At 40.9% G+C, this 27,741-nt stretch overlaps 2 protein-coding genes across 8 annotated transcripts in view; both read right to left on the bottom strand.

The window, feature by feature from the left end:
- Positions 1-27,741, bottom strand: part of LOC118220446 (titin-like) — a 435,810-nt gene that overhangs the window by 367,042 nt on the left and 41,027 nt on the right. The window lies entirely within an intron of this gene.
- LOC118220448 lies at positions 136-12,634 on the bottom strand. 3 transcript variants are annotated; one of them, XM_035404326.1, is made up of 13 exons: positions 12,460-12,634; positions 9,431-9,739; positions 8,589-8,885; positions 7,591-7,914; positions 7,054-7,362; positions 6,238-6,549; positions 5,701-6,009; positions 4,885-5,196; positions 4,348-4,656; positions 3,530-3,841; positions 2,987-3,301; positions 1,104-1,240; positions 136-456 (listed from the first exon to the last, which is right to left on the bottom strand). In XM_035404326.1, exons 1-13 carry the CDS (start codon positions 12,515-12,517, stop codon positions 445-447), a joined length of 3,315 nt encoding a protein of 1,104 aa, XP_035260217.1. In that variant the 5' UTR covers positions 12,518-12,634; the 3' UTR covers positions 136-444. The 3 variants fall into 3 exon arrangements, with proteins under 3 accessions (XP_035260217.1, XP_035260218.1, XP_035260216.1); XM_035404327.1 differs by having other exon boundaries at positions 12,121-12,631; XM_035404325.1 differs by lacking the exon at positions 12,460-12,634 and adding an exon at positions 11,232-11,566.

Genomic DNA, 27,741 nt, shown 5'->3' with positions numbered 1-27,741 from the left:
CAGAAGAGTGCACTTCATGTGCAGTGAACACAGGCCGGCTCCAACGGTAGCAGTGCTGGAGTTCCAGTCATGGGTGTAGCGGAGAAATTTGCAGGCGGGATCCACCAGAGCTGTGCTTCTTTTTTGCTTAGTGGGTCGAGTACAGGACTGCCAACTAAAACCTTTCCTCATAGGACTAAACTGCAGCCAATTATGTACTGCACTGTGGGTCTGATGTCCACAGAAAACACTGGTATAAACAGGATTTAATACAGACATTTTCACTCGTTAGGTGATGAAAGAAATCTAAACATAGGCACAGGGGAGTAATTGAATAAACAGAGAGATTCAGCTCAAGAAAACATGACAAAATCTTCTATACAACACACTTTTGACATGTAACTATCAATACATTCAAAAAATAAGCTTTCACCCCATCTTCCATGTGTTGCACTGTACAGTACATCACTGCTTCATCTGTAAGGAGAGAGGGAGAGAGAGAGAGAGAGAGAGAGAGAGAGAGAGAGATACAACTTTAAAATAGGTGCTTAAATAGGTTTTCAAATACGCAACAGGGACAAAAATATCTGGTGCTCACACCAATCACCATTTAGCCACAACAACACACCACATTAACGTAAAATATTCTTCAGAATAACTGGAATAACTACTATGAAACTATCTCCTCTTTGATTAGAACTACCCATCCTATAATATAATATAATAAAATATAATATAATATAATATAATATAATATAATATAATATAATATAATATAATATAATATAATATAATATAATATAATATAATATCCCCATTACTGCTAGAATAATAATCTCAAAATAACTGAACCAGAATTATTTATGTAAAACAAAGGTTATCACTTGTTAGCAAAACACAAAATCCTGTATTATTACAGTATAACAGTATATCTCCTGTGTATAACAACACAATATCCCCAATTTAATTAGAATAATCATTTTTATGTACCTAGAGTAACCAACCCAACAAGAGTGGCATGATCGTATTTGTCCTCTGGCCTATAATAGATAAAATGGAAGCACTGGAGAGATAGAGAAGTTTGTGCCATCGCAGGCAAGTGTGAAACAGTACAGCTGCAATACCTTGATCAAAGTGAGGAGGGTGCTGTAGATGAGAGTGCAGAGGAAGAGGGTGAAGAAGGAAGAGGTGGTGGACCACAGACTGCCTAGCTCATCTTCTTCCTCACCTTCCTCATTACAATTCAGAGCTGATACTGTTTCTGGAAAAGACAAAGTGGGGGAGAGAAAGTGTGTGTTTGTGTATGTGGAGGAGGGGATAGAGACTGTAACACCACACATTCTGTCCAAACTGTGTTGCAGCTTTCCACATATATCTGCTTTTTACACACTCTAAGCACCCAGGCCAGGTCCCCATAAACATGCTTCATGCTCTACAGCAGGTCTGACCTACTGTGGTCCAGAAATATGTCTGTACATTTAGTCAAATATACATTTTGTTATCAGCCTCATGCACAGTACACTACTTGATATAAACAAAACACCAAAGCTCTCCTGGGCAAGACTGTTCTGACAGAAAGTGAGACACTTTACATCAGCCTGACAGAGACAGGAAACATAGAGCTGAATGTGCAATCATGCTTAAAATGATGACAAATAAAGTATCTTAAGCGCCCAAACTAGTTCATATTGATCCCATTATTTGATAATTCTGTACTCTCAACTATTTTAATTGTAATTAGGCATATTGTGTGATATTTGAATGACTTATTGTATCACTTGAAAAGATCAAATAACTATTGTTAAATTTAATGTTCAATCAAAGTATTTTGAAATGCTGCCTCATGCTCTGGTGTGGTTTTTCTGTGCATGTGCAATGAATCAGAAAATTTTTAAATAAGCATTGATGGCAGTGTGTCAATTATATTCACTTGAGCTGCTACAATATTTACGCAAATGTTCATTCTTTTAAATTAAATATAATGAGGTGTGACTTCATTTGTAATGAGTCAGAATATGATTAGAAATTTGTGGCAGAGACATAACTGTATATTTTCCGGAAGATTACCTGCCCTGAATGAGAACCTCCCATTGTCAAGACAAGGGTGAACAAGACCAGTATTACACTGAGATGAGTTTGTGCTGTTTGTTGGTAGTTTAGCTTGATGATGTTCCTTGGGTGAATAGTACAATCTTGTAAAGCTAAACCAAAGACAGGATCCAGTGATAATCTATTTTCTTGTCACATGCAGTCCAGATAGCACCTGTCATAGGCAGGTTCTTATGCAGATATCAGGAGTCCATGGTCCTGATTCTTAAAGGAGGAATGCCCAACAATACTCATATGCACTAATATTTATTTATATTTTCACACCCTTCCTGCAAGATGCTTTACTATGAGCAGACAATGACCAAGACAGTAACTACAAGAAAATCTACAGCAGCAAACAACAAGAGCAAACAAATTGCACATGACAGCACAGTACAGAAAGTCATACACGTCTTTGCATAACAAGAAGCAGTGACAGCACACAAATACAATTATTTAAAATCTTTGCAAATATCGGATTTTGTTGCTGTTCTATTTTTGTCAATTACTGTCCTGAACTGTCATGTTTTTATGTTTTGTGTAATTGCTGCACGTGCAACAGCTAATGGGGATACAAGCAAAACAAACAAACAAAATGAACAAACAGACCAAGAGAAGCTACCATACATGACAGGAAACAACGGGTAATGGAGGATGTCAGTTACCCCAGGTGGAAAAGAACCACAGATATCCACCACCTGGCAATCCTACAGACAATAGTGACCAATCACATCACAGTACAAAATGGTGCTAAACACTGATGCCCCAGCACTTTGTTATGCTGTGTATACAGGGCTGTAGCACCACTGTAATTACTGAACATTAGACTGTGTGCATGAGGCCAGTGTGCAGTCGTTGTGGGATTTTTTCACCAAGGGCACTGTACGTGTGGAGATTTAGTCGCATTCAATGGAATTACCAGTTGCTCTGGACACAGATTTTGTGAGAGGTGCTGCTCCATTGGCCATAGAAGAGTGCTTCACATTGCAGGTGATGTTGGACGGGGACTTCCACTTCGCTGTCGAGACATTGAACAAACTTGTGACAGAGAAGGTGCCAGTTTTGCTCTCCACAGGCTCACTGGTGATGCCCTCTTCATAGGATCCATCATCCACTGTCCACATGACGAACACGTCCCGGGGAGAGAAGCCTGTCACTACACAGACCAGAGAGACAAACTCACTGTCTTCTTCTTCTGAGGGTGTGTATATAACCACCTTGGGAACTGTTGACCCTGTAAAACACAGTTACAAAACCAAGATTAACACCGAACGTTCACAATGGCAAAAATATGATTACATTCTCTGTCTGTACCATATTTTATAGGGAACTTATTATACTCTGTACTTAACCCCATATTATGTTAAACAATAACAGTACTGAACAGTGTCATTTGAAAAAAATTAAAGTGACATTGTTTGCCACAGGTGTTCCAGATTGTTTTATCTCGTATGAAACATACCGGTGTTGTTCCGGCTGAAAGATTTTGTGATGGCTGGCTTATCGCTGTTCTGCTGTTGGACAGAGCACTCAACATTTTGCTCGGTGAACCAGCGTTCCTGTCCCAGAGTCAGAGTGCTGGTCTTCCTGAACACATGTCCGTGCTGAGTGATCTGACTCTCTTTGCTCGTTCCACTCGGTGTCCAGGTAACGCTGGCTCCCTCCACTGCTGCCCTCTCTCCCCCAGTGATGACGCAGTCCAGCACAGCCTGGTTATTTACAAACAATTCTCTCGCCTTTGGGGGATTCAGGGTCACCTCCAGACAGGGTGGGTCTGTTTAATGGCAGGGAAAGAGAGAGCTGTTGTCAATGTTTGCAAGGCACTCTGATCTTATGGGTAAACAGCAAGCTAAGGCTGGCTCAGTTATTATCCATATCAAACTCTGTGCTCTCAGAATACAGAATCATAAAATCTAGAAAATCACTGCAATATTACAATCTGTGTACTGGATAAGGTATATTCCAAATGCTAAAACTTTCTTGTATGCCTCTAAATTAACAACAGGTAATGGAGGATGTCAGTTACCCCAGGTGAACAAGAACCACAGATATCCACCACCTGGCAATCTTACAGACAATAGTGACCAATCACATCACGGTACAAGATGGTGCTAAACACTGATGCCCCAACACTTTGTTATGCTGTGTATACAGGGCTGTAGCACCACTGTAATTACTGAACATTAGACAGTGTGCATGAGGCCAGTGTGAAGTCGTTGTGGTTTTTTTTCACCGAGGACATTCTATGTGTGGAGATTTAGTCGCATTCAATGGAATTACCAGTTACTCTGGACACAGATTTTGTGAGAGGGGCTGCTCCATTGGACACAGAAACATGCTTCACATTGCAGGCGACTTTGGACTGGGACTTCCACTTCGCTGTCGGGACTTCTAAAAAACTTGTGACAGAGAAGTTGCCATGATTGCTCTCCACAGGCTCACTGGTGATGCCCTCTTCATAGGATCCATCCACTGTCCACATGACGGACACGTCCCGGGGAGAGAAGCCTGTCACTACACAGACCAGGGAGACAAACTCACTGTCCTCTTCTGAGGGTGTGTTTATATCCACCTTGGGAACTTTTAACCCTGTAAAACACAGTTACAAAACCAAGATTTACACTGAACGTTCACAATGGCAACAATCTGATTACATTCTCTGTCTGTAGCATATTTTATAGGGAACTTATTATTCTCTGTATTTAATCCCATATTATTTTAAACAAGAGCAGTACTGAACAGTGTCATTTGAAAAAAATTAAAGTGACATTGTTTGCCACAGGTGTTCCAGACTGTTTTATCTTGTGTGAAACATACCGCTGTTGTTCCGGCTGAAAGATTTTGTGATGGCCGGCTTATCGCTGTTCTGCTGTTGGACAGAGCACTGAACATTTTGCTCGGTGAACCAGCGTTCCTGTCCCAGAGTCAGAGTGCTGGTCTTCCTGAACACATGTCCGTGCTGAGTGACCTCACTCGAGGTGCTTGTTCCACTCGGTGTCCAGGTAACGCTGGCTCCCTCCACTGCTGCCTTCTCTCCCCCAGTGATGACGCAGTCCAGCACAGCCTGGTTATTTACAAACAATTCTCTCGCCTTTGGGGGATTCAGGGTCACCTCCAGACAGGGTGGGTCTGTTTAATGGCAGGGAAAGAGAGAGCTGTTGTCAATGTTTGCAAGGCACTCTGATCTTATGGGTAAACAGCAAGCTAAGGCTGGCTCAGTTATTATCCATATCAAACTCTGTGCTCTCAGAATACAGAATCATAAAATCTAGAAAATCACTGCAATATTACAATCTGTGTACTGGATAAGGTATATTCCAAATGCTAAAACTTTCTTGTATGCCTCTAAATTAACAACAGGTAATGGAGGATGTCAGTTACCCCAGGTGAACAAGAACCACAGATATCCACCACCTGGCAATCTTACAGACAATAGTGACCAATCACATCACAGTACAAGATGGTGCTAAACACTGATGCCCCAACACTTTGTTATGCTGCATACAGGGCTGTAGCACCACTGTAATTACTGAACATTAGACAGTGTGCATGAGGCCAGTGTGAAGTCGTTGTGGTTTTTTTTCACCGAGGACATTCTATGTGTGGAGATTTAGTCGCATTCAATGGAATTACCAGTTACTCTGGACACAGATTTTGTGAGAGGGGCTGCTCCATTGGACACAGAAACATGCTTCACATTGCAGGCGACTTTGGACTGGGACTTCCACTTCGCTGTCGGGACTTCTAAAAAACTTGTGACAGAGAAGTTGCCATGATTGCTCTCCACAGGCTCACTGGTGATGCCCTCTTCATAGGATCCATCCACTGTCCACATGACGGACACGTCCCGGGGAGAGAAGCCTGTCACTACACAGACCAGGGAGACAAACTCACTGTCCTCTTCTGAGGGTGTGTTTATATCCACCTTGGGAACTTTTAACCCTGTAAAACACAGTTACAAAACCAAGATTTACACTGAACGTTCACAATGGCAACAATCTGATTACATTCTCTGTCTGTAGCATATTTTATAGGGAACTTATTATTCTCTGTATTTAATCCCATATTATTTTAAACAAGAGCAGTACTGAACAGTGTCATTTGAAAAAAATTAAAGTGACATTGTTTGCCACAGGTGTTCCAGACTGTTTTATCTTGTGTGAAACATACCGCTGTTGTTCCGGCTGAAAGATTTTGTGATGGCCGGCTTATCGCTGTTCTGCTGTTGGACAGAGCACTGAACATTTTGCTCGGTGAACCAGCGTTCCTGTCCCAGAGTCAGAGTGCTGGTCTTCCTGAACACATGTCCGTGCTGAGTGACCTCACTCGAGGTGCTTGTTCCACTCGGTGTCCAGGTAACGCTGGCTCCCTCCACTGCTGCCTTCTCTCCCCCAGTGATGACGCAGTCCAGCACAGCCTGGTTATTTACAAACAATTCTCTCGCCTTTGGGGGATTCAGGGTCACCTCCAGACAGGGTGGGTCTGTTTAATGGCAGGGAAAGAGAGAGCTGTTGTCAATGTTTGCAAGGCACTCTGATCTTATGGGTAAACAGCAAGCTAAGGCTGGCTCAGTTATTATCCATATCAAACTCTGTGCTCTCAGAATACAGAATCATAAAATCTAGAAAATCACTGCAATATTACAATCTGTGTACTGGATAAGGTATATTCCAAATGCTAAAACTTTCTTGTGTGCCTCTAAATTAACAACAGGTAATGGAGGATGTCAGTTACCCCAGGTGAACAAGAACCACAGATATCCACCACCTGGCAATCCTACAGACAATAGTGACCAATCACATCACGGTACAAGATGGTGCTAAACACTGATGCCCCAACACTTTGTTATGCTGCATACAGGGCTGTAGCACCACTGTAATCACTGAACATTAGACTGTGTGCATGAGGCCAGTGTGCAGTAGTTGTGGGATTTTTTCACCGAGGGCATTCTATGTGTGGAGATTTAGTCGCATTCAATGGAATTACCAGTTGCTCTGGACACAGATTTTGTGAGAGGGGCTGCTCCATTGGGCACAGAAACATGCTTCACATTGCAGGCGACTTTGGACTGGGACTTCCACTTCGCTGTCGGGACTTCTAAAAAACTTGTGACAGAGAAGTTGCCATGATTGCTCTCCACAGGCTCACTGGTGATGCCCTCTTCATAGGATCCATCCACTGACCACATGACAAACACGTCCCGGGGAGAGAAGCCTGTCACTACACAGACCAGGGAGACAAACTCACTGTCCTCTTCTGAGGGTGTGTTTATAACCACCTTGGGAGCTTTTAACCCTGTAAAACACAGTTACAAAACCAAGATTTACACTGAACGTTCACAATGGCAACAATCTGATTACATTCTCTGTCTGTAGCATATTTTATAGGGAACTTATTATTCTCTGTATTTAATCCCATATTATTTTAAACAATAGCAGTACTGAACAGCGTCATTTGAAAAAAATTAAAGTGACATTGTTTGCCACAGGTGTTCCAGATTGTTTTATCTTGTGTGAAACATACCGCTGGTGTTCCGGCTGAAAGATTTTGTGATGGCCGGCTTTTTGCTGTTCTGCTGTTGGACAGAGCACTGAACATTTTGCTCGGTGAACCAGCGTTCCTGTCCCAGAGTCAGAGTGCTGGTCTTCCTGAACACATGTCCGTGTTGAGTGATCTGACTCTCTTTGCTCGTTCCACTCGGTGTCCAGGTAACGCTGGCTCCCTCCACTGCTGCCCTCTCTCCCCCAGTGATGACGCAGTCCAGCACAGCCTGGTTATCTACAAACAATTCTCTCGCCTTTGGGGGATTCAGGGTCACCTCCAGACAGGGCGTGTCTAAGGACTGGTCTGTTCATTAGTAGGGAAAGAAAGAGCTGCTGTCAGTGTTTGCAGGGCACTCTGATCTCATGGGGAAACAGCAAGCTAAGGCTGGCTCAGTTACTATCCATATCAAACTCTATGCTCTCTGACTACAGAATAATGAAATCTAGAAAATGACTGCAATATTAAAATCTGTGTACTGGATAAGGTATATTACAAATGCTAAAACTTTCTTGTATGCCTCTAAATTAACCAGGCTTTTTATCCTGTCAACAATATAATTTTCCATTAAAGTGAATATGTTCTTTTATCTGGGTATGCAGCGTGATTTAGTTTTCAATTAACATCTTACTGCTGTCAGAAATTTGCCTAATTATCATTTCATTTCACTGGGAATTCAAGGCTTAAGTAAACTTTTCTGATAATCAAATAATTTCAGTGTAAAGAGTACAATTCCAGTGTTTCTATGCAGAGAATATTACCAGTGTAAATGCACATTTTGATTGTCATTGTTCATTTGTTGTCAATATTAACAATATTAACAGTGTAAGTGTACAATGTTGAATGTCAGTGCTAACATACATAGTAGAGTACCAGCATAAGTGTACAGTATGTAATGCCGGTGTTAATATACAGCGTGGAATACCAGTGTCAATGTGCAGTGTTGAATGCCAGTGTTAATATACAGTGTGAGCTCTCACCTCTGGAAGTTTTCTGCTTGATGGTTTCCTGCTGGTGCAGTACTTCACATGTGTACTCTTCATTCCTGTCCCATTTTGTGCGGTCCACATTCACAGTGCTGCTGGCTGAGTACAGTCCTGAGGCTTGCTTCTCTGATTGCCAGGTGTTGGATGATCCGGTCAGTGTTTTACCATTTACTCTCCAGGTCACAGTCAGGCTCTTGGGGTAGAAGTCCCGTATGACACAGATAAGGGCGTCTGGGGGACTGGCGCCGCTGGGTTCCAGCAGCAGGCTCACTGTTGGTGACTTGGGCATAACTGAACGACAAAAAGTAGAAAATGTAGGATCACTGACTGAACCCTAATTCAGCTCAAATAAGTAAAATGTCTAATTGCAGATTCAAATATGTACCTATTTTAAGGATACACAGACAAAGGAAAACTAGCGCTTGAGAACTGATGCCACTGATGCCATTATTGCAATAGGTAACAGAAAAGAGTTAGCCTACCTATCTCAAGCTGTCTGTTGTGATCAAGAGGACTGGTTACTGAACAAAGTCATAGCCTACTACACAAATGTTATAAAGTATAATGCATTATATTATGCAACACACTCATGAACTTTATGAAAATGTAATAAACTAGGCATTTGGTGTTAATAGTCAATGAACCGGCAGGGCTCAGATGAAATCATCTGATAGACCAGCCCAAAAATAGCTGATTATTCACATGTATACGTCATTGAGACATTAAAAGTGATTGTTGTTGAGGCGAGCATATGACAGATTTCATATTGTGATATTAGGCTACCTCAATATTGAAACATTTAATATCTCTATACCAGGTACACCTGGTGTCCATACCTGGTTTCTGGAAACTGGCGTCCTTTACCCCGGCCTGTGACAAATGGTTCACGGAACAACTGTAGGTCTTCTTAGCATCCCACTCTGCCGCATTTACACGGAGATGACTGACGCTTGTGTAGGATTTAGACCCACTGATCTGCACTGCTGGGTACTCAGTGAAGTCAGACACGGGCTGTCCGCTGGTGTCCTTCCACTGGAAGGTCACGGAGGAAGAAGGAAAAAATCCGCCGGCAATGCAGGCCAGGGTCAGCTGATCCGTGGGGCATGTCATCAGAGGGAAGAGGGAGGTTGGTGCAATCGGTGTGTCTGAAAATCAAAACAGTCGCAAGATGTCTGTTGTGATCAAGAGGACTGGTTACTGAACAAAGTGATACAGATACTATACAAATGTTATAAAGTATAATATATGATATTATGCAACACACTCATCAATTTTATGAAAAAGTAACACACTAGGCAGTTGGTGTCCATAGTCGATGAACTAACATTTGACAGATTTTTATTCACTTTAATTGGCCCATATTTACCCTAAATTTAGCGTTTTCTTTATTTAGGGTAATTAATCAACATGGGCCTATTAGAACATCATGCATCTCAGTTTGCGGTTCAATGTCCACTTTTAAAAACACACTGTAAGCTACATATCGCGTGAGTTTTCCTAGTAGCCGAGTGTGGACCTAAGTAAGTAAGTAAGTAACTAAGTAAGTAAATAAATAAATAAATAAATAAGGCTAATGGTAAGCCTAGTGCTAGCTATATATAAACTGAATCACTAATCTTCAAAACAAGCCTAGTTAATTTAGACACCAGTTAAAGTTCGAAAAAAACTTTTTCAGTGAACTTTCAAATAACACGGGCCACAAGGCACATAGGGAGTCTCGTTCATTCGCGGATAATGCAATGAGACTTTTTAAAGCCTGAAATAGCTCATAATGATGGACATGATGAACACAGAGTTCAACTGTTTTATTCACAGCGCGGCGTTAATATTGCGCACGGTGTTGCTTACTATTGTCTACTAGCGTGTTGAAAAGTAGCCAACCTGTGCAATGGTGATTTCCCTACAGTTTGTAAACGAAACTAACAGCAAACAACAACAGCAACGTGTCATTCTTTATATGTAAAGTACAGTAGGAAAAGTAATGGAATGTATGACCTAAGTACGATTGCCTTCATAACATTTTGACAACACGGCTGTTTGATATAGTGAAGAGCAATGTTATGGTTTAGAATTACTGAGCCAAGTATTTTAAAGAGATATCCCGTGTTCAGCCTCAAGGAGAACTAGATACTTAATTTCAAATGCACAGTATATCTGTTCTGTTGCGGTTGTCTGCGGGTTCTGCGAGCCCGGTCTTGTGACCGGAGCGCAGCTCTCAAAGACGTTGGACATTTCTTTCGCGATACAGTGATCTTTTGCCCAATATGTTTCTCTGTGTTCTTTTAATGTCCTTTGAAAGACGCTTCACAGATAGAAACAACTTGCCGAATATTATTCGGACGTTCACGAGTAATTCAAAGCTGCAGTAATCAATTATTTATTTCAGTACAATTCTTGAAATGAAACATAGCTAAAATTCCCTAATTTCATAAATCACTAAAAAGTACTAAAAACGAACCACACATGAAATAAAACCGCACAAAATTCAGCTACAACGAATGTAGCGTGCCTTGTAATGTTTGGTACATTAAACCCAGCTCTGTATTTTCGTGTCCATTTTCCATTTTAGAATAATGAAAGGCCACAGTATATTTGCAGAACAAAAATCATTTAAAACCCAAATAACTGCAGACTTACCTGATGTGACAGTGGCCAATGCCCCCTTTCCCCAGTAATCAAGTACCAGTTGTTGTAGTGGATGTTTCATTCCTCGTATTTACACAAGTTGTATTCTACGTGTAACAAACCTTTTACAAATAAAATTTTGTGCGCAAATATGTTTTTGTTTCCTATAGGAAACAAACTTGCTCTGAAATTTGATTTATACTCTCTGCTCCTGTCATAATATGCCTTCCCCGAAAAATGTTTAAAAATATAGGCTATTGTATTAAATGTTATCAGCTTCTTAAATACCTTTCTGAATGATTTAAGCTGCCAAAAAAAAAAAAAAATGATCGTGAAAGTCAATCTAGCTTTTTTCTGTAATTTTACTAAGTGAGTGAAGCTGAATACATTACATTACAGGCATTTAGCAGACGTTCTTATCCAGAGCGACTTACACAATTTTTACCTAGCATTTTACATTGTATCCATTTATACAGCTGGATATATACTGAAGCAATTCCGGTTAAGTACCTTGCTCAAGGGTACAACGGCAGTGTCCTTACCCGGGAATCAAACCTGCGACCTTTCGGTTACAATCCCAGTTCCTTACACACTGTGCTACACTTCGTCATGAAGCCATTAACCAGACGTAATTGAGTTAGATTTATTTAGTGAACTTAAAAATGAAACCCACGGTGCTAAAGAGAAACAAAATAACCCTAAAAACACACAGAGAAATTATTGCAGCAAAACTTTCTTTCAGAACTCAGAAGAGAGAGAGAGAGATCTAAGGCAGGTCTTGCTTTCTCACAAAAATAATGTACCATTATAAAGGTTCAGTACAACGGCTACAGGTTTTAGTGCTAAAACTGAAAAGAAAAGAACATGTAAAATTGAATATAGATCATTTTGAAGGACTTACCTGTGGTAACAGTGACATGAGTGCCTTTACCCCAGTAGTCAAAGTAGTCACAGTGCTGTATTTCATGGAACTGACTGCACAAAAACCTGTCCTTTCTCAGGAAGGCTTCAAATGTACATTTTGAAAAATCTGTAGCACTCCAAATTTTGTCAAACCCCTAAAATACATTATCGTTCATCATGGTTTCTGTCAATAATCAAACTGGAGCAGAAAAATAACTAACACAGTTATGAATATCACATTGTGTCTTGCTGAGTATCCGTGCAGGTATCCAGTACAATTGTATTCCAGATATTGTTAATTTAGCTGATAAATGAAGATATTCGCTGTGTAATTCACCTGTATGATGTGCAACACACAGGAACACAGAACCGTGCTGTTTGTGCAGATTCTTCATCTTTAGTTTAACATAAATAACACACTTTCAGAGAGATGAGGTTTTTGTACAGCGTTTAACCACAGTGCCACCCCAGTATACACAGTGATCTACACCACAACAAAAACCTACTGCTCTTTCACAGAGCACCTCTTCTGTTATTTATCTGCAGTGTCAGGTGATTACCAGCACAAAATATAATTATTCATATTTACTTTGAAAACAAAATGTCATTTGCAATCATAGTATATTTTGAAACAACAAAGTTTAGACTTTACTAAACAATTTTACAGATATTTTTACAGGGACATGGTTGTTTTAAATATTTCACAGACACTACAGATTCAAAAAAACATTGTGTAAATTATAGTAGTTGTTCCTAGTGAATACTTAATCATTGTCTTTCAAAAATATAGTTTTAAAATGTTAATTAAATATGAATTTACCCAAACATGCATTGAAAAATTATGATTAATCAGCATTGTTGTGGGTTCACATAATTACTCCAAAATGAATCTAACTAATTTAGTAAAGGGCGTTGTGAATTTATATTGAATCATTTTAATTATTGCTATTCAAAATATTTCTTTAAGTCTTATTATTAAACATGAAAATCATGCATTAGCTACACATTCAGTAATCAATGCCCATGACTTTCAACTTTAACCCATTTCTGAGATTTGTTTTCTGTTCATTTAAACATCCATCCCTTATTTTCACCAATTCCTGGAAAAAAAAATACTACAGCAAATTAAATCTATATGACATTGATACAGATTTTCTTACCCTAATACTTATTATATAGACAGAGAATCTGTATAAAAATAGAGTTATTATCTACCCTTGTCAAACTGAAATGTTATAGAACATAAAAGGAGTAAAAACAGGCTGAGAGTTCAAACACAGGAGAGGTTCATATTATTCAATTAAAGCAGTACATACAGGAATCAAGCTGCCTGACCTACAGCCCTCAGGGAAATCAACTGACTGCATTTATTATGTGTGATGCATTCCACAATAAAACACACATTCCAGCAAACTGAAGTATACTTTAAGCATGTCGAACTATCCACCACCAAGCTTGTTTTCTTCATTGTGTGAGTCCTCTGTAGATATCATAGGTAGCATGTCAGTTAGCAGTCAGGAAATGCTTAGTACATTTGCATATTTTGCAGAAGAGCAGTGCATAAAAAGGACTTTACTGTAAAGAATGGGGTTTCAATATTATACGAATTTCTATGGCAAATAAGGAACATTTATTTACAGTATTTATAAGGTAAAGAACGATTGAAAGTTATGACATGCAAGCATGATTTCTGAGTTCGGGGACTGCCCCAGCCCTGTCCCCCCTCTGATTTTAGCCCAGGCCTTGACACAACCAGCTCTAGATGCCTCACCTCACCCCTCTGAACTGCATATTATACACCCCTTCATTTGTACTTTCTACTATATCAGCTGGTTTAATACCTCAGCTGTACCCTGCTCAGCCCATTTGATTACTTGCTGTGATCCCCTGTTAAATTTTCTGTTACACATTTTCTACCTCTGCTTTACATCGGGCGGGCCAGCAGGGGGTGGGCTCTCTCTCTATAGCCAGGTTCCTCCTGAGATTTCTTTCCATCTTGTTAATTGAGTGTTTCTCTTCCCACCTGGTAGTTTTTTTTTTTTTTTTTTTAGCTCACTTGCTTTTTGTGTGTTCAGGCCTGGTTTTTGCCCAGTTTTCCTGCTGTTAATGCCTTTGTGACAGTCCTCACTGAAAAAGCACTATTTGCAAATAAAATTGATTTCATTTTATTTCGCAGAATTTTCTTTTATTTGTTGAGAATCCGTACACCACTTTATGAAATAGTTTTAAATGAATTGACATATCCATGGATGATAATGGTGGAGTAGTTCAAAAGTGATAACTGCGTTTCACTTCCATGCTCTCCTGTAGTACTGTGTGGACTATCGGGTGTAACAGTGTGACTGGCTTCCAAGGAAGAACCTGCTTCAGCTGCAGTGCTGATGTGCAGGTGTGGGGACACAGAGGTAGGTCTACAGGCACATTACCTGTGTGCATTACCAGCTTTGGTGATCACTGTGTGCATGCACACTTCTCATAGTACTGCACAAGCACCCTCCACATTAAAGCATACAAGGCTCCTGTTTTAGTTACACAGAGCACAGAATGGTTTTGAGATGTATCAGCTTTGAAAATCACGGCTGAGATATTAAAAGGATATGTTATTTATGTTGTAGAACTAAACTTGAAGCTCCATTAATTTTATGTTAACCATGGATCTTATTTTACGCATAAATCAAAATTTGTATGGGAAAAAGTATTGGAAATCTGCTGAGAGATACCATGGCTCAAATATGCAAACTCACTTCTGGGTTTTAGGACCACAAACTGTAACACATCAGAGAATATACTGTGTTACAAATCCAATGATGCTAATTACATGTCCTGGGAAAGTCTCAGACTTCCCACAATTCCACAGGACACACCCTTTGCACAGAGGTCACAGTGTCCCCTCTGTGGGCCAAAGACAGGCTGCTGGCTGATGTGTTTCAAACAGTTTTCCAGCGATGCTGTAACATCCCTCACGTGCTTCTAGGAGACCTTCACTGAGTTGGGGGGAAGCAGGTGACCAGCCCTAGCAGGAGCTTTGTTCAGGGCCTTTAGTGTGTGACTGACAGATTCAGGAACTGTAGGGTCTTAATTGCTGGTTCAGACACAACTTTGACTCATGTGAGCAGCATTCAGCATCACCCAAATGTAACTTACCAAACACATTGCAGTATGTGAACAATAAACAAACGCTGCATTTAAATTGAAAAGAACGATGAATGTAGATTGAACCCCATATGATGATTTAATTGAATGTTTCTCTTTTAATGCTGATGAAAGAAAGGATTTCTAAAAGTTGAAGTCAAAAATAATTTATTCAACATTAAATTTTATCAATATGTAATGGTGAATATGAGGCCAGTGTGCAATACATGCAGGTAGAGTGTGTGTGTTCAGTGGTGACACAGTGTGATGTGTTTTTGTACAGCTTTAGTGTTGCTTTACTACACTGTGGGTCTCGGGCACAGTAATACACAGCTGAGTCTCCAGTCTGCAGGCTGCTCCGCTGCAAAGCCACTGTGCTGCTGGAGGTGTCTCTGGAGATGAACTTGTTCTTTAGTGAATCTTTAAAAGGAATGTCTTCATACCTGTAACGGTACGGGTGCTGGGACCCAGGCGCAGAGTGGAAAAACACGAAACTCAAAAAGGGGAAAATTAACAAAGACTTTACTTACAGGGCAAACAAACAGGGAACAGAAAAGGACACGAAGGGCAAAAACACCAACTCACAAAATATCTAAATAAAACAGAAAACAAGAGGAACTCACAAACATGGGCAGGGCAGAACACAGGCAGGTAGAGGACAAGGGCAGGTCAAACAGAGCACAAGGACAGGTCAAACAAAACACAGGCAGGTATATTCAGTCTGAAACAAAACATAAGTCAGAACAAACAAACGGGTAACAAACGCAGGCAGGTACAATGGGTCTCAACAAACACTAGTCGGGAACAAACACAAACGGGTAACAAACGCAGGCAGGTACAATGGGTCTCAACAAACGCTAGTCGGGAACAAACACAAACGGGTAACAAACGCAGGCAGGTACAATGGGTCTCAACAAACGCTAGTCGGGAACAAACACAAACGGGTAACAAACGCAGGCAGGTACAATGGGTCTCAACAAACGCTAGTCGGGAACAAACACAAGGAACCAGCACCCGAGTCAAGGGAACAGAGAACTTAAATAGACAGGGGTAACAAGACACAGGTGAACTCAAAAAACAATCAAACCAGAAGGAGGGGATAAGACAGGTGGGAACAATGATGGGATAACGAGACAATGAAACAATCATACAATTAACAGGGGGGGAGCAGGACACAAAACAGAAGTGCCGCCATCTGGCGGCCCAACAGTGGAAACACAGACAGGAAAACAGGACCATGACAATACCACCATATGGTTCCAATCCACTCCAGTGCTTCCCCTTCTGGCTATCGAATCCAGGCTGTACCATAGCCGCTATCAGTCAGGGAATACCCAGAGACTTTACAGGAGACAGATAATGGCTGTCTTGGTTTTACAACTATAGAGCCTGGCTGCGTGAGTTCAACACAGTAACCATCTGTGGATACAGAAATTTAAAAAAGATAGTTGGATTCATTAATATATCAGTAAATTATATAATTATTCACACAAGCAGCAATCACTAATAAAGAAATAATTCAATTATATTTAAAAGTAAAACTTTAAACTGGATAATTGTAAATTAAAGTAAAATATGAATACACTATGCTCACTTACAAGATAAAGTTCCCAACAACATTGCTAATACTACAAACGTTCCCACTGTCATGCACAGATCTCCCTCTCTGTCAAATAGGTGATGCTCCTGTGCTGAGTAGATAATTCTCAGTGGCTTTTATAGGAAATGCCATGGACTGAATTTGTTTAAATCTCTGGGAGTTAGAAGAAGAAGCAAAACAAGATAAATTCAGGGGATCAGAATATCCGTTATGAGGAGCACTGCTGCCCCCTTCTGGTGGAAAACAAAAACAGCAGACTGCTTCCATCAGTATAACTGGAGAATTTTGATCAGTAACAGTAATTTTTGATGCATTATATTGTCTCAGAAATAAGGCTCATGAAGTTACCACATATTTTTAAACACACTTGAATACGTTCCAGTTATATCTTAAGAAATAAATAGAATTTAACTAGAGTACTTGCTTATTTGTCCTGGTTGAGGTATATTATCATGGAAAACAAAGTAAAAGTAAAGCCAGCACATTTCTGTGTAGGTTTGGGTTTCCATTTAAAAAGAAAAACAGACCTCAGTAAATCTGTTTATATTTTTGTTTTCTCATTGAATGTATAATGACGGAATTTGGATTGGCTGGTCCTCTCTTCTTCCACTAGAGACTGCTCTTCTCCTGAAGGCACCCACACCAATAACAAATATGCATAAACCCATAACAATACAGGTCACAGTTTATATTGTGTATAAGCAAATACGCTCTTTATGAATCATAAAGAACATCACTGTGGGTGCATATCATGACTGCATGTTTATTAATGACATCATTAATGTCAGGGGTTCGGGGGGTTGGACCCAGGCGCAGAGTAAAAAAACACGGGAGACTCCAAAAGGAAAATTCAAACAAAGACTTTACTTAATAAAAATAAAAAAACAGGGAACAAACAAAACGCCACGAGGGGCAAAACCACAAACACAAAAAGATACTTAAGAACTGAAATAAACAGAACAGAACACAGGCAGGGCGGAACACAGGCAGGACAGTATATGGGCAGGCGGAACACACACAAGCAGGAACGCAGGCAGAAACACAAACAGAAACACAAGGAACCAGCACCCGAGTCAAGGAAACAAAGGACTTAAATAGACTCAGAACCAACAAGACACAGGAGGGCACAATTAACAATCAAACCTGGACAGGGTGGGAACAACGAGACACAATCAGAAACAATAATAAAATAATTGAAAGCATTAATTGGGATGGCAGGTATGCCATCCCGCCAAGTTATTGGGATGGCAGGTATGCCATCCCGCCAAGTTACGCCTTGGCGGGGGCATGCACCATACCTATACAGCACCGAGAGTTTAGCACTTTTCAGGGTTCCCCACAGAAATAACCACAACAGCCACAGACACTCAGCCCTTAAAAACATTAAATTCTGTACATTCTGACCCCATTTCAACAAACAGAACTCATAAACAACTTTCACATGTCCACACAATAAAGCCCCAAACTAAGGGGATTTTGCGTTTTCTCCTTCTTCTTCTTCTTCTCTTTCTTCTTCTTCTTCTTCTCATTCTTATTTTTCCTGCCGCCTTTCCCACTAACAACATGTCTCCCCATTGGACATTTCACTGACACCAGCCAAATCTTCACCTACACGACCCAATCAAAAACGCGCATACACACGCAAAATACCCATACCTTTTTACTCTGAAACATTTCCAGTTTCAACAGCTAGTCCGCCTGTGGCCTACAGGGCAAGGTTACAGTCTTCAGAACACGGGGTCGTACGTTCAAGCCCAGCTAGGAACACGTTTCTTTAACCTGCTTTTACCCTCACTGATAATTGTCTATGATTCTCAATTATTGCTTTTGCACCATATCTACCTGCCGTTCACCGTTCAGTTATTAACCGGCTATACAATATTGCTATGCCATATGCATTATGACTTACCGTTTGTACGTTCAGTTATTAACCGGCTACAATATTGCTAAGCCATATGGATTCAACGGGAGCTCTTCTGTGCTTACTGGCCTGTGTTCTTTAAAACTACCGGCAGGTTTGCTAATGATATTTCACGCATTGCATAGCTATGGCATGGTGCTGCACTAACAAAGTCACAGACTGATAAACCTCCGGTTTAAGGTTGAATCACGACTCGCCCCCAGGCAGACCATTTCCTCTTTTACACAAACGTTTTCTTACGGTTATATTTCCTTTACCAAAACTCACTCACGGCCACCCATATGCATTTCATGACGGCAAATGTATTCCTTTTATTAAAAAGTAACACCAGTTCACCTCTGTGCCATTTCTACTAACTATATTTCTTCACTTGGCTACCGTACAAAACCTTCTGATCAGCAAACGCCACGTTTGTACATTCATGTTACCTCGCCCTGTTCTCTATCTAGCCACATAGGCTACAAACAATTACTACGTATGTATGTTCTGCAACTCCGCAGTCTAAACAGCTAGTCTGCCTGTGGCCTAGTGGGCAAGGTTACAGTCTTGGGAACACGGGGTCGTAGAGTTCAAGCCCAGCTAGGAACACGTTTCTTTAACCTGCTTCGACCCTCACAAATTATTGTCTACTACTTATCAATTATTGCTTTTGCACCATATCTACCCGCCTGTACGTTCAGTTATTAACCGGCTACAATATTGCTAAGCCATATGGATTCAACGGGAGCTCTTCTGTGCTTACTGGCCTGTGTTCTTCTTTAAAACCACCGGCAGGTTTGCTAATGATATTTCACGCATTGCATAGCTATGGCATGGTGCTGCACTAACGAAGTCACAGACTGGTAAACCTCCGGTTGAAGGCTTGAATCCCGACTCGCCCTCAGGCAGATCATTTCCTCTTTTACACTAACATTTTCTTACGCTTATATTTGCTTTACCAAAACTCACTCACGGCCACCCATATGCATTTCATGACGCAAATGTATTCCTTTTATTAAAAAGTTACACCAGTTCACCACTGTGCCATTTTCACTAACTATATTTCTTAACTTGGCTACCGTACAAAACCTTCATATCAGCAAACGCCACGTTTCTACATTCATGTTACCTCGCCCTGTTCTCTATCTAGCCACATAGGCTACAAACAATTACTACGTATGTACGTTCTGCAACTCCGCATTAAAACATTACATTTAAAATCATGATTCACTCATAAGTATAACTACTAGCACTGAACATGAGAAAAACACATCAGTGCAATAGATTGCGCACGTTATTTAACCCTCCACTTCAACAACAAATGTTAAATACAGACTGTTATATATACCATTTGATAAGGAAACTAAGCTCGCTCATGGTCACTTCATTTACTTCGCACTATAGTCTGTGATCATGTCAACCTTCACCTACATGCCCATTCTGCTAAAAAAACATGTTGTTTCAACTATGCAATTTCATCATTTCGCCTAATTTATCTCACACTTGTTATTTTCTCATATGCAAAGCCTGCTGGGACATATGCGTCTGCTCCTATTCTCCACTATCAACTTTTCCGGTTCTAGCTTAACAAAACAACAAAGAGGATTCCTCCCTGCAGATAAGCCTATCAAAATGCCTTATAAACCTTACAAACACTAAAAGTGCACCTTCACGAAATAACAGACAACGGGGCAGGACAGAAGGGTACACAAGTTGCGACCTAGGCAGCTCTAATTCTACGGGCTTGCTGATTCTTTTGTCAATCAAGGCTCGTTGGATGCCCGTCAAATCCGTGAGTAGCCTACATAGCTACACCCTGCCATATTTAACCTTTTCTGATGCGTTCACAATTACGCAACCGCACCATTTGTCACAGCCACTGTTTTACATATATAGCAAACCGAAACTGCTAAACGTACACGCTCTTCAGACTGTACAAATCAGAATCAGAATCAGAATCGGGTTTATTGCCAAGTAGGTTTACACATACAAGGAATTTGTTTTGGTCAGGTGGTGCGTAACAGTGAACATAAAATAAGATAAATAGAGTAAGATGAACAATAGTGCAGTAAAAAACATAACAGACATAACATAACATAACATAAACATAGTGCAAAACAATAACAATAGTGCAAGGGGATAAAGTGGTTTTAAGTACAGGTGCTGTCTGTTGGTGTCCGTGGGGGTCAGGATAACAGTACAGTGACAGTGGCATCAGTGGGGGTCCCGGGCCTTGTTGATAAGGCCAGCTGCAGTCGGGAAAAAACTGTTCTTATGACGTGAGGTTTTGGTCCTGATGGACCGCAGCCTCCTGCCGGAGGGGAGTGTTTGCAAGAGTTTGTGTCCAGGGTGGGAGGGGTCGGCCACAATCTTTCCTGCCCGCCTCAGGGCCCTGGAGGTGTGCAGGTCCTGGAGGGATGGGAGATTGCAGCCAAACACCCTCTCAGCGGCGCGAATGATACGCTGCAGTCTGCCCTTGTCCTTGGCAGTGGCAGCAGCGTACCAGATGGTGATGGAGGAGGTGAGGATGGACTCAATGATGGCAGTGTAGAAGTGCACCATCATTGTCATTGGCAGGTTGAACTTCTTCAGCTGCCGCAGGAAGTACATCCTCTGCTGAGCCTTCTTGGTGAGGGAGGTGATGTTCAGCTCCCACTTGAGGTCCTGGGTGATGATGGTGCCCAGGAAGCAGAAGGACTCCACAGTGTCGACTGGGGAGTCATGCAGGGTGATGGGGGCGGGTGGGGCTGCGTTCCTTCTGAAGTCCACTACCATCTCTACTGTCTTTAGGGCGTTGAGCTCCAGGTTGTTATGGTTGCACCAGGACACCAGATGTTCAATCTCTCTCCTGTAGGCAGACTCATCCCCAATGAGAGTGGTGTCGTCTGCAAACTTCAGGAGCTTGACTGACTGATGACTGGAGGTGCAGCTATTGGTATACAGGGAGAAGAGTAGAGGAGAAAGGACGCAGCCTTGAGGGGAGCCGGTGCTGATGGTCCGGGAGTCGGAGACGTGTTTCCCCAGCTTCACGTGCTGCTTCCTGTCAGACAGGAAGTCGGTGATCCACCTGCAGGTGCAGTCAGGCACGTGCAGCTGGGAGAGCTTGTCCTGTAGTAGAGCCGGGATGATGGTATTGAAGGCGGAGCTGAAGTCCACAAACAGGATCCTGACATAGGTTCCTGCAGTGTCCAGGTGCTGGAGGATGAAGTGGAGGGCCATGTTTACAGCATCGTCCACAGACCTGTTGGCTCTGTATGCGAACTGCAGGGGGTCCAGGAGTGGGTCCGTGATGGTTTTGAGGTGGGACAGTACAAGGCGCTCAAAAGACTTCATTACCACAGAGGTCAGGGCGACGGGTCTGTAGTCATTGAGTCCTGCGGTCCTTGTTTTTTTGGGGACGGGGATAATGGTAGAGGTCTTGAAGCAGGCTGGTACGTGGCATGTCTCCAGTGAGGTGTTAAAAATGTCTGTGAACACCGGAGACAGCTGATCGGCACAGTGCTTCAGGGTGGAGGGAGAGACAGAGTCTGGTCCAGCTGCTTTGCGGGGGTTCTGTCTCTTGAATAGTCTGTTAACGTCCCTCTCCAGGAGGGAGAGAGTCGTCATTGTGATAGGGGAGGGGGAGGGGGCCTCTGAGGTGGGTGATTGTAGAGAGGCCCGGGATCCTGCTGAGATGGGGGAGGAGGAGCTGGTGGTCTGGAGCTGGGTTCACGGGGGATGGTGTCAGGACTGTCCCATTGTCTTTCAAATCGGCAGTAAAACTCATTCAGGTCGTTGGCCAGGCGCAAGTCATTAGTGGAGTGGGGGGCTTTCGGTTTGTAGTTGGTGATCTGTCTGAGGCCCTTCCAGACAGAGGCCGAGTTGTTTTCTGAGAACTGCTGTTGGAGTTTCTCAGAGTACAGTCGTTTAGCATCTCTCACCGCCTTGCTAAACCTGTAATTAGACTCTTTAAACCGGTCCTTGTCCCCACTCCTAAATGCTTCCTCCTTTGCCAGCCTTAGCTGTCTGAGTTTAGCTGTAAACCAGGGTTTGTCATTGTTGTAGATAACCCTGGTGCGTGATGGTACACAGCTGTCCTCACAGAAGCTGATGTATGATGTCACAGCCTCTGTGTACTCATCCAGACTGATGGTAGCAGTCCTGAAAACATCCCAGTCAGTGCAGTCCAAGCACGTGCGAAGATCCTCCATAGCTTCACTGGTCCACTTCTTAGATGTCCTCACAATAGGTTTGCAGAGTTTTAATTTCTGCCTGTATGCAGGAATCAGGTGGACTATGATGTGGTCAGAGTGTCCCAGTGCAGCGCGGGGGACGGCGTGATAGGCACGGTTGATTGTACTGTAGCAGTGATCTAAAGTGTTCTCCTCTCTGGTCGGGCATTTAATCAACTGGTGGTATTTAGGCAGTTCGTGGCTGAGATTCCCTTTGTTAAAGTCGCCGAGGACGATAACGAAAGAGTCCGGGTTTGTCCGCTCCACACACAGTATCTGGTCGGCGAGCGTACGCTGTGCCTCCTGCACGAGGGCTTGCGGTGGAATGTAAACACCGACCAGAATGAATGAAGCGAACTCGCGGGGGGAGTAGAAGGGTTTGCAGTTGATGAAAAAAGTTTCCAGAACAGGAGAACAGTGCTGCATAATCACTGTAACATCTTTACACCAGCCACTGTTTGTATAAAAACAAATACCTCCACCTTTCATTTTGCCGGAGCGCTCTGTGTCGCGATCCGCTCTGAATAGCTGAAAGCCTGCCAGCTGCAGCGCAGAGTCCGGTATCGATCCACACAGCCAAGTTTCCGTGAAGCACAAAACGGAAGATGTTGAAAAGTCTCTGTTTTTCTCCACCAGTAGATTCACACAATGATAGCCATAATCCACAACCGTTTCTTACAGGGTCACTTCGCATGTTGTTACTGCCAAGTTACTCAAAAGTATTGATATCAAAATGTCGCCAAGTTACGGTACTACAAACAATATAGGCTATCTTGCCTCACCGAAATTTAATAACATGTATTCCAAAGCAATGCTACCCAATATTTCCTCAATTCTTTCAAGTCACTTGGCCCTGTGTTTTGTAATCTTACCATATTACAATGTCATGCAAACGTTGTGTCAGATCAAAGTGTCAAATATTTCGTATTGCCTCATGGAACACATGGAAATTCATGTAGAATATTTCTCCAGAAAACATATGTTTATACTTGCTTCTGAACTGAATTTGACTAAATGTACAAGTGATTGTATATTTGCTACGTACAATAAATACATGTAAAATACATATTGTACATACATACATAGAGAACTTCTTTATCCCCATGGTGACATTTCCCTCGCAGCATGTTACATTCACATTTACGAACAGACATTTATACCAAGAAACATACAATCATTCACGCAACAGAAAGGCTGGCCACCAAAATACATACATACCAATACAAATTGGACATATAGATGCCTATTCAATCAATCATGACTGTGAGAAAGCCATCCACACATATGTTTGGCCTGTCCATGTACTGCACACTTATATACACACAGGGCCAAGTGACTTGAAAGAATTGAGGAAATATTGGGTAGCATTGCTTTGGAATACATGTTATTAAATTTCGGTGAGGCAAGATAGCCTATATTGTTTGTAGTACCGTAACTTGGCGTCATTTTGATATCAATACTTTTGAGTAACTTGGCATTTTTGTACGTTGAAAACGTGTTTTTTATGAGATTCCTATTTACATAAAGTGTACAGTGTGTATATAAACGCTTAGTTGGTCTGAATGTTCCACAAATATTACTTATTGAATGTTTCATTATAGAAAATTTTCCTTTCCTGTGAAAATATTGGCAATATTGTAAAATATATGCATTTAAAATTCTAATGCAACACATCTAAATCAAGTTTTGATAGCTATTTTTGTCATGGTTGTGTGTATCTGTCTCTGTTGTTCCTTGTTGGGCCGCCAGATGGCGGCACTTCTGTTTTGTGTCCTGCTCGTTCCCCTGCTAATTGTATTATTGCTTTCAATTATTAGGGGTCCAAGCAGCGAAGCTGGTGGAACCCTATTGTATTTGTTAGGATTATTAGGGGTCCAAGCAGCGAAGCTGGTGGAACCCTATTGTATCTGTTAGGATTATTATTATTATTATTATTATTATTTATTTATTTATTTTTATTTTTTTCTCCGCTAAAAGTGTCTGAGGCTCAGCAACCGTACGTCCCAGAGCAACCAAATTTGGTAGGTGGGTTCCTATGGCTATAACAAAGGGTCATGCGTAAAAGGCCATAACTCCCACACCATAAGTTAGATCAACACAAAACTTCATGGACCTATGCATCTCAACGTACTCTACAACTTTGCCATCGGGAACACCTATGTCCGCCATATTATTTGCCCTTCATATTGACTTTTTAGTTGGGGCGTGTGTAGCAGCCAATAATGTAATAACTACCGTTAATGTAATTAACGTAATAATTTTTCCGTTCTTAATGTAATAAAAGTCGATAATGTAATAACTTACCAATAATGTAATAAAATTTCTGAACCAATAACGCAACAACTTTTTGCACATAATGTAATAAGTTATTACATTATTAGCTGGGTTTTAAAAAATCATTAAAAATTTAATAATAGGAGCCAATAGTGTAATAATATACTTGTATCACTATGTATAAGTTTTATTTATTATCAAGTGTCAGACTTCCATAACACTTAGGCCTACCCCTTACTGTTGCTTCTTTCAAATAGCTGCTCAAAAACCAGGCCAATCCTGACCCCTGAATCTTAGTCCTAACTCTGAGAAAACACACACACACACACACACCTACTCTCTCTCTCTCTAGGAATTAATTGTTTGTGTAACTTGATGGTTAGACTTATCTCCAGCCCTGCCTTACACTCCTTTGCCATTTGAGTACCAAATTAAGTGGAATCACACATTTGCAAACACAGACAATTACTCTTATGTTGTATAATATGAAATCTATACCTCTTGAAGATGCTGTGTTCTCAAATAAAAAAGACCACCACTTCTTTCCATGAAAAATATAATCTTTAATCAAGTGTATTTAAATAACTTCTTCAACCAAACTGGCACTATTATCCCTTGTGCTCAACTTTCAACCTTTAATGCAAAATTCTAAACTGTAAAATATAGTATATAACATGACCTACAAAGATAACTTTGGTAACACATCTTTCAGTTTTATCATAATAATAAAGGATGGTTTACCGTCCCTTTTTTAAATAACTAAACATTCTCTTGATACACATTACATTTACAGTATCTATACCATTGGTCCCAGCATCATGTCTTGTCTCAGAAAACAATGTTTCATTTTATCAACAGAACTATTTTGTTAAATATTTTTTGCCCAAACGAATATAAAAGTAGTACTGATAATTATTTTAACAACATGTATTTTGCACTCCAAATTAGGAAGTATCGATAAGAGTATTGATAAGTATTGGTATTGATAAGCAGTATCAATAGTGGTATTGGTATTGATAAAATCCTAACCATGCCCATCCCTAGTTGTAGAAACTAACTAACTCACTAACAAGTGCAGTTTTCTCATGACATGGCTTGCCTGTGCCTCTTTCTCTCTTGTTTTAAGCACTTCTTTCATGGTGACTTGACTTGTGACTTGCTTGACCTGAGCAATGACTTGACTTGTCTTGCTTGACGTTTACTAGTGACTCGACTTGACTTGCTTGAGTCTAAACACAGTGACATGGGACTTGCTTGAGACTTGAAGGTTAAGACTTGAGACTTGCTTGTGACTTGCACAAGTGTGACTTACTCCCACCTTTGCCTCACTGTCAGGTGAAAAGAAGCAGTTGGAGACTCTACATGTATCAGAGGCATGTGGTAGTCTAAAAATAAAAAAGAATGAACTATAGATATCATTTGCTTCGGTTTTAGACTCTTTGTTGAGCTTGTCATGGCTGTATTCAAATAGCCAGGGATGTCAATAGGGCACGGATTCTGATTTGGTAATACATTTTCATGTAACCTTTCAGGAGTCAGGTTTGGTATATATACATAGAGAGAGAGTGCTGAATAGCTATAATAGTGTGGTTGAAAAAGTTTGCTTGAAAAAGTTATTTAAATACATCTAATTAAAGATGACATTTTCATGAAAAGAGATGGTGGTCTTTGTATTCGTGGACAAAGCATCTTCAAAGAGGTATAGATTTCATATTATATGACAAGAGTAATTGTCTGTGTTTGCAAACATATGTGCTCGCACTTCATTTGTTACTCAAATGGTTAAGGAGTAGAAGGCAGGGCTGGAGATAAGTCTAACCAAGCACCACAAACAAATAAATAGTCATAATTCCTAGAGAGAGAGTAGGTGTGTGTGTGCGTGTGCGCGCATGGGTGTGGTCAAGTTTTTAAACAGCTATTTGAAAGAGGAAACAAGGGTAAGTGTCATGGAAGTGTGACACTTCATAGCCAATAAATAAAACTTAAAGCGATATAAGTATACTATTACATTATTGGCTCCTGTTATTACATTTTTTATGATTTAAAAAAAAACCCAGCTAATAATGTAATAACCAGCCAATAATGTAATAACTTATTACATTATATGCAAAAAGTTATTACGTTATTGGTTCAGAAAATGTATTACATTATTGGTCAGTTATTACATTATCGACTTTTATTACATTAAGAACGGAAGAATTATTACATTATTGGCAGTTATTACATTAACGGTAGTTATTACACTATTGGCTGCTACAGTGTGGAAGCTTTCTCCGCTAAAATGTCTGAGGCTCAGCAACCATAAGTCCTAGTGCAACCAACTTTCTCAGGTGGGTTCCTATGGCCCCCCACTACTCAGGCACTACAAATAACCCATATGTAGTCCGCTTCGTTACGTTGCTACCATAACATAAAGTATCTTGTATCTACAGCTGCAGTTTCTCGCTGCAATTACTAATATTGAATATAAACAAAAGACGCAATTTATGCAGTAGTCTGCCA

The sequence above is a fragment of the Anguilla anguilla genome, chromosome 2 (assembly GCF_013347855.1).
Source record: "Anguilla anguilla isolate fAngAng1 chromosome 2, fAngAng1.pri, whole genome shotgun sequence".
Taxonomy (NCBI): domain Eukaryota; kingdom Metazoa; phylum Chordata; class Actinopteri; order Anguilliformes; family Anguillidae; genus Anguilla; species Anguilla anguilla.
The sequence above is the reverse complement of the archived record's forward strand: the minus strand, read 5'-3'. Positions and strand labels throughout refer to the sequence as shown.

Excerpts from the sequence above, each read along its gene's own strand:
- LOC118220448 (XM_035404325.1), bottom strand. The coding sequence starts at position 11,301 with ATGAAACATCCACTACAACAACTGGTACTTGATTACTGGGGAAAGGGG. Across the intron at positions 7,363-7,590 it reads TTTCAGCCGGAACACCAGCG|GGTTAAAAGCTCCCAAGGTG; the intron begins GTATGTTTCACA and ends TGTGTTTTACAG. Across the intron at positions 5,197-5,700 it reads ATCTGTGTCCAGAGTAACTG|ACCCACCCTGTCTGGAGGTG; the intron begins GTAATTCCATTG and ends GCCATTAAACAG.